The 7,291-nt window shown below is 42.3% G+C and overlaps 1 protein-coding gene across 1 annotated transcript; it reads left to right on the forward strand.

Annotated features, from left to right (window-relative positions):
* Nucleotides 1–113: 113 nt before the first annotated feature.
* Nucleotides 114–4,193, forward strand: LOC114154391 (uncharacterized). Its single transcript, XM_028033448.1, has 5 exons — nt 114–772; nt 2,165–2,274; nt 2,347–2,565; nt 3,539–3,571; nt 3,683–4,193. Exons 1-5 carry the CDS (start codon nt 363–365, stop codon nt 3,736–3,738), a joined length of 828 nt encoding a protein of 275 aa, XP_027889249.1. The 5' UTR covers nt 114–362; the 3' UTR covers nt 3,739–4,193.
* The last annotated feature ends 3,098 nt before the right edge of the window (nt 4,194–7,291 follow it).

Raw genomic sequence — 7,291 nt, forward strand, 5'->3', positions numbered from 1 at the left:
TGTAATATGGATAATGTGGCCAGCAGGTGGTGCTGAATGCAACTATGAAGACTTGTAGAACTCAGAGCCAGTGGGTTGAACTGAAGTACAAGAACTGGAGCAAGTAACTTTTATAAAAAAAATAAATGCCTAAATCAGTTTTTATTTAAAATTTAAAAGGTTATGTATGTTTTGTAATGTCACCCATTCATCCCATTTGTTAATTTAGTGTATAAAGCCCCTATATTTCTACTACATTATATATTCTAGATTACTTCTACATTTGAATAGCAAAGTGTTGACGCTTTGTTTGGAGTCATGCTGGTACAACATGTGACAAAGACAGCCATGCTGTTGGAAAGGCGGTGAGCTGAACACCCAGAATGCCTGTCACCTTTTCACTAATTACTTTCCTACAGTCACGGTGCAGTCAGCCTCCTGTGGACGGCCTCGGCAGCATGAAGCCTCCAGCAGGCCTTCTCTCTCTGTCTGTGTGTGTTAGCATGCTTTCCTCTTCTCCTCTACCTCATCTGAACCCTGCTGGTGATCCAGGCTGCTTTAAGGTCAACAGCTGCAAATGCATCATGAAGGACGGCAGTGGAGTGATAAACCTGAGAGGCATGGGAGACGCAGACGGTTTCTTGGGGCGTTTGAGGGCCGTCCCAGTGGACAACACGTCCGTGGACACGGAGAGCCTGTTTTCCTTCAGCCCCTGCCAGGTCTTCTCCCAGCCAGAGGACCTGAACCTGCCAGGAGGCGCCTGCTCCGGTGTTGCTGCCTGCCTCATCGTCAGGTAGAACAAGACAGGGAAAAAATATAGAGTTTTTTTTGCCCTCATTGACATTTAAGTTATATTTATTCGTTTAAACTTTGGTTCTGTTGATTCAAATGACATATTTGGTATGATTGTGAATTTTATAATGTATTTACATTTTATACATTTTATTTTTTTAAACTTTCATACATTTTTCAACCAAATAAAGTTCTTTTTGTACCTTTTATTTTGCCACTGGATCTCATCGCTGCATATTTTGTTGACTAAACTAAGAGAGTTTTACTTTTGTCTCTCCTGGTGTTGACATCCCTTTAACAACTCAAGTTTTATTGCTTCCCAAACTGTAATTTCACAAAATTTGACAAGTTTTCATAACTTTACACGGCACATGAAATTACTGCCAAGTTTTTGTCACTCCCAGGTTTGGATGGAAAAAACAAACATCTAGATCATTTTTTAAGACAGAAAGAAGGGAATGGTTAGCTTAATAAAAACTGTTATTAAGTTACAAATTCAGAATATTTATGAATACTTCTTGTGAATGTTGCTGACTGAAGTTGGAGCAGAAAAGGCTCACAGTTCTATTCAATAAATCATATATATGTCCTGAATGGTCTTGTCAGATTAAAATCAGTTTTTGAAAATGACAACCTTTAAACAGGTACTAAACATACTTTTCATTAAGCCCACACTTCCAAAAAAAACATTGGTTTGATGTAATAATCTAATTTTAAATGTCATGTTTTTATTAGCTGAAAGTAGAAAATCAAAAGTAACTGATATAAAGGCTTTTTTGAACATCCGTCTGGGTAGTTAATCTATATATTGTGTTTCATTTAGTGATGAAGTTTAAAATAAATGGGTTTTTTCAATAATATTCCAATTTATTTAATGGGTGTGAAAAACAGGATGCATCAAAAGTGAATGTGACTCAAGATCCTACATGTCATAAATGTTGAGCTACATTATTTTATTTTTTGAGTCTAATCAGAAAAGCCTAATTTAGCCCTTGGTTTATTGCTTGACGTTTATTTATAATTTTAAAAATCTGAAACTTATTGATCAAAGCAAATACTGTATCTGCATCTTGTGAGTCTGTGGGATTGTTTCCAGCTGTTGATGGGATATTCACCACTAGGGGGACCCCTAACACACAAAAGAAAGGATATCTGCCCTCATTCAAACAATATTGTGTAGCTGTATTTGCTAAAATGACTGCAGCTTAATAAAATGCATATTTTATTCAGTTATATGTTGAACTTGCTGTGGTTCATCAGATCTTTGCAGAACTTTGATGGTGCTGTGGGATTCTGATAGGACTGTTGTGTTTAAAGTGTTAAATATTCATTCTTATGTATCAGGTGAAATCAAACACGTTTCAGTTATGTGCTGTTTTTCTTGCTTGGTGAGGTCCCCGGGGGCCAGGGGCCACATCAGCCGCTATGTGAACTATGGGATGCACGAGGGCAATGAGTTCCACTACAACCAGACTCTGAAGACGCTGACCGTGTTTTACTTTGGTGAGCGGAAACACATTTTCCTACGTTGAATTTTTGCTTTCATCATGACATCACAGCAGTCTCTGTGTCCAGTTCACAGGGAACAGCCAATGACTGCAGCCCATTACCACTGCAGTCCCAACCAGTCCATGTCCTCCCTCCGAGTCCAGGGCCTCAGTAGTCAGGGCCCCCTGCACATCTGGGTGGAGAGCCCCTGTGTTTGTCCAAACGCCTGCGCTGTGGGGGACCTGGGTCTGGGCACCATCTTCCTCATCATCCTCTCACTCAGCGCAGCTGCATACTTCATCCTTGGTAGCGTTTTGTCTCCTGAAGGAGCGAGACGATCTTACTTTATGCCATGAAATGTGGGGCTTAGTTACACTTTAAAACTGGAGCAAGTAACTTTTATGAAAACATAAATGTTTGCATATATGTTGAAACTGACTACGTTGTGACAGTTTGGTATGAGACAGATCATCTGTGAAAAAAATCAAGCTCCTCTGCCTTTTCCCAGTGCCAACTAGAAACAACCAATCAGAGTCAGGAGGCGGGTCTTAGCGCTGCGCTTCCCGCTCATTTCTCTACTAAGCTCCAGCTTCTTCCTGATAGCATAGCCTGTTGTGAAAGCTCAGTTTAGTTTTTCTTTCACGTTAAGTTGTTTCTCCTCTGTCAGCACATTGAGCTGTGGGCAGATGAGGTTGATTGACAGTCCTAAGCCCCTCCTCTTGGCTCTGATTGGTTGTTTTTGGTCGGGAGCGGTGCATTTCTACAGACGGCAACAGTAGCACAGAGAGAAAATCAATCTTTTCACAAATTATCTGCCTCATACTGTCATGACATGGTGACAGTTTTAACAAATATGTATAAATACATCGGTATGTCACACTTTTCTGATTTTTATTTGTAAAAGATTTTGATTATCTCTTTGTACGATTCACAGTTATGCTGCATCTTGTGTTGGTCCCAGTAAAATACATCCGTTCAGGGTTTGCATGTCTGCTTTGGGTTTTCTCTGGAGACTCTGGTGCAAACATGTTCAATTGCAGACTGTTTTTATGTGCTTGTTTGCTTCTATGTCTCTGAGTTCACTGTGGACTGGATTCTTGTAAGGACTTTTACTGCTGCTCATCCAGTGACAGCTGGGATCGATTCCAGCTGTCACTGAACAACCTAACAACCGAACTCTCAGCAGAATTAGGTTGTTTAGATGTCTAAATTTCCAGGGAACCAAATACGACCCAAAAACACCATGACGTGGTAGTGAGCTCCTCCTCTGTGTCTACAGGCTCCTGCGCTCTCCGACCGTTCCAGAGCAGCAGTGGGATGCAGATCTCTCCAGAGCGCAGCTTGTGGTGCATGATCTGCTACTTCTGCAGCGAGACGCGACCTACACCACGCCCTCAGCCGACTCTGCGCCTGGGCTGAAGAGGATCAGAAGAGCCAGCAGAGTTTAGGTTGTCTTGTAAAAGGCATCTGAGTCGATGATCATCAGTGGTGATGATGTTTGACTTGTGCATTATGCAATAAAACGAGATTTTAAAACGTAACCAAAGCAGAAACAGTTAAAATGCCGGGATTCTGGGATGAGAAAAAACTTTTTGGGGGTTGGGGGGTGGAGGACTACACTCAGCAGGAGCCACCCCTCAACCCCCACACACTCTTTGGTTGCTCTGTTGGTTGTAGTTGTGGGGATTGGTCAGCTGTGTGCGTGTGTGTGTGTGTGTGCTGTTTCAGTCCCTTTTGGGGTGGGCAGTTGTGGGGGGTTGAGGGTTTGGGTGCACCTGCTAGACTGGTCCTGTATGGGTCTGTGGCCCTGTTTCCAGAACTTGGACTGGTCTTCACTGGGGGAGGAGACAGTGGGTTGGATTTGGGGGGATCTGATTGGACCGCAGGTTTCTGCCCCCATGTCCTGCTGTTGGAGGCATGGCTGCCCTATGAGGGGTTCCGGTATCTGTCCGATTGGCACTGCCACATTTGTTTTCCTCCTAACAAATTAGTTTGTTTCTCAGTTGAATTGCTTTTTTAAAAATATTACACATGAAAAAAGCTTTGAAATTATAAATCATTTTATCACAAAATCCTGGTATTTAATAGAGTTGAGCAGATTTTTGAAAACCACCATAACCTGAAAATCTGTATTAAACACTAAAGAGAAAATTATTTCTTTTGCTTGTTTTAATTTGACCTCAGATAATGTAAGAAAACAAAACCGAACAGAAAATAAACGACTTTCTGATTGGTTTAATTAGTAGCGGGCTTTGGGCCAGCCTCCTGCTCCCCCGGCGTCTCATTCTTTGGGACTAATTAGTGGTTAGAATATTACCTCCATCTCTTCTCTCTGTGTGGTCCCAACTTGCCTTTGCAGCTGTCTTTTATTATGAAATAAATACAGAACGTTATACAGAACTTAAGAAGTCATTTGTGTGGCATTAGTGCATGGCTCGTTCCAAACGTCCTTATCATGTTGGCCTTTTGGTAGAGGAACATTTCTTCTGGGGCTGTTGGGCCTTCTTCACCAGAAGCGTACTGGTTGGAGTCTCGCTGATCAGTGTGGAGGTTGTTTGGAACCAGCAGCAGTGTTGAGTCATGTGGAGGTATTTCGAAGGTGAACCGGCTCAATCTGTTATCTGCCCTGTGCCTTGTTGTTTCTGCTGTGATGTCAGAGGGGCCCACGCCTGGCCTCTGCTGGTATGTGAAGCCTGAACGTTGTTTGGTTTCGACCTCGCATTCTTCAGGTCTGCGAAGGCAGGAGCACACGGAACAGTAGCATCTAGCTGCGATGAGGTCAACTCATTAAATGCATCTCAGCTGTTTCCTTCCAGTGCTGACGCTGAGCACCGCCTTGTTTAAAGGGGCGGGATCATGTAAAATCAACATTTTTGAGCTTTAATCATGTCATAATGTTCTTCCCTCAACAAAGACATACCTGGAGTGTTGCCTTGATTCTGTCATGCATGTTTGAGAAATCTGTGAGTCTCCATGACAACCATTCAGCTGTGCAAAACACCTGGGTGGACCTAGCCCCGCCTTCACGGTCACAGCTCCTCCTCAGAGCTGCTGTTTCCAAGCACCCCTCCCTTCATGGCTCCACCACTCAGCTCCTTCAGACTAGCAGCAACTAGCAAACACCTGGTGGAACTGTGGATCTGCTGGGCTCCTTATTGGATGACTTAAAAAAAAGAAGCTCCTATACATAGCTGAAAAGTTATTTGTAAGTTACTTTCGTCTTATTTAAAGTGCATTAAGATATTTAACTTGGTAAGAGTTGTGTTTTTGAAGTGTAAAAGCTTGAGTCTTTTGTGATATGAAGTTAACTCCAAAGCCATCAAGCTTTTGTTTTGGGTCTAATTTATTGGTTTTCTGCATGTTAAATACATGACCTGGTTTTTAGGTCATAAATCACCTGAAAACTACATTTTTAGGTCATATGAACAGCATGTTTCACCTTCCAGGGACTTTATGTGTAAGTTTTTCTTTTTTTTGACTGTGGAGTTTTAGCCTAAGCCCCCATGCATGTCCAGAGCCCCCCACCCCTTATCTCCATCCTTAGCTGTTTCTGCTCAGATATTTCACTGAATTCTTTTGCACAGAACACGGTGTAACTTCATCCTCCTGGACCTTTGTGTTACACGCCGTGATTCCATGGATATACAATAACATATCCCTGTCAGACCCAGTGGGCATGCTTTCCCATGCGCTGCAGTTGTTCTAATTGCTTGGGAAAATAGCTTTTGTCTCTCCACCCTCCAACTGGGATCATTCTGTGCAGGATAGGAGGGTAAAACACATCAAATCTGTCAAAGAAACATTTAATAAAAGTGATGCAGGATGGCTATGTTTGCATGACTTGCAGCAGCGCCTACACATTTCTAACACCATTCATGACCCTCACCTCACGTCCTCAGCATTCCGCTCATTCTCCTCACAAACTGCTGACGGGAGATACAGATCCAGTCTTGAAACCCGTGCGGAGCCATAATGTTCTAAACTAAACTCGCTTCTTGTCACCACAGGGAATTATGGGTATTTCTGAAGGCAAAATGAATTTAGTCAAATTCATTACCGAGAAGTAATTTAGGATTTGCCAACAATCATCACTAGCCAGAACTGGATGATGGAATGAAAACAAATAATCTGAACAACTGATTACAGCTTATCACCAAAGATGTAATCACACAAAACTGCTACAAGGGAGAGAAAAAAAATGTCAGCAACGCCAATTTGCGTAATAAGCAAAGAATGCAAAACAAAGAAATGTTCATATCAACTGGAAGTGAAATTTAGTTTGAATCATCACAAACAAGCACAGCTGTTCCCACCCAAAGCCAGAAGAAATCTCAAATGTGCACATTGTCTGGACCCAATTAGAGAGACTTGCTGGCACTTGGAAGCTGTTATGTTTGCGTGCATGCTGATTCAAATTCCCTTTCAAGTGGTTAGCAGTGAGAATAAACTGTCACATTTCAGCACCACACAGAAATTTCTGTGGTGGCTCCGCTTCAGATGATCCCTAACTGAGGTTTTTGACCGTTCCTCATGTTAGTCAATACTACGGGTCTCAGAGTAGAGACAAGAGAGGAGTCAGTTATTTGGGCATCTGATTAAATGCTTCCTTTAGGAGATTTTACAGATATGTCAGCCTGGGAGGACAATCTGGGTGTAGTGATGGACTCTGATCTGAACCTTCAGACACATAGAGACAGTCACAAAGTCGGCCTTTGATCACCTGAAGAACATTTCCAGGATTAAAGGACTAATGTCTCAGCAAGATCTAGAGAAACTCATCCATGCATTTATCTTTAGTGGCATTGATTACTGCAACAGTGTTTTCACAGGTCTGCCTAAAAAAGAAATCAATCCTCCAGCTGGAGCTGATCCAGAACGCTGCTGCTGGTGTTCTCACTAAAACCAGGAAGGTAGAGCACATCACCCAGTTCTAAAGTCCTTCACTGAGAGAATAGACTTTAAAATACTGCTGACAGTTTATAAATCAGTGAATGACTTAGCACCACAATACAGAAAGCTCTGCTGTTGTTGT

The sequence above is a fragment of the Xiphophorus couchianus genome, chromosome 12 (assembly GCF_001444195.1).
Source record: "Xiphophorus couchianus chromosome 12, X_couchianus-1.0, whole genome shotgun sequence".
Classification (NCBI taxonomy): domain Eukaryota; kingdom Metazoa; phylum Chordata; class Actinopteri; order Cyprinodontiformes; family Poeciliidae; genus Xiphophorus; species Xiphophorus couchianus.

Bases quoted from the DNA above. Each gene is read 5' to 3' on its own strand.
- LOC114154391 (XM_028033448.1), top strand. From the start codon at position 363: ATGCCTGTCACCTTTTCACTAATTACTTTCCTACAGTCACGGTGCAGT. The intron at 773-2,164 runs GTAGAACAAGAC...TTGCTTGGTGAG, and splicing joins GCTGCCTGCCTCATCGTCAG to GTCCCCGGGGGCCAGGGGCC. The intron at 2,275-2,346 runs GTGAGCGGAAAC...CTCTGTGTCCAG, and splicing joins GCTGACCGTGTTTTACTTTG to TTCACAGGGAACAGCCAATG.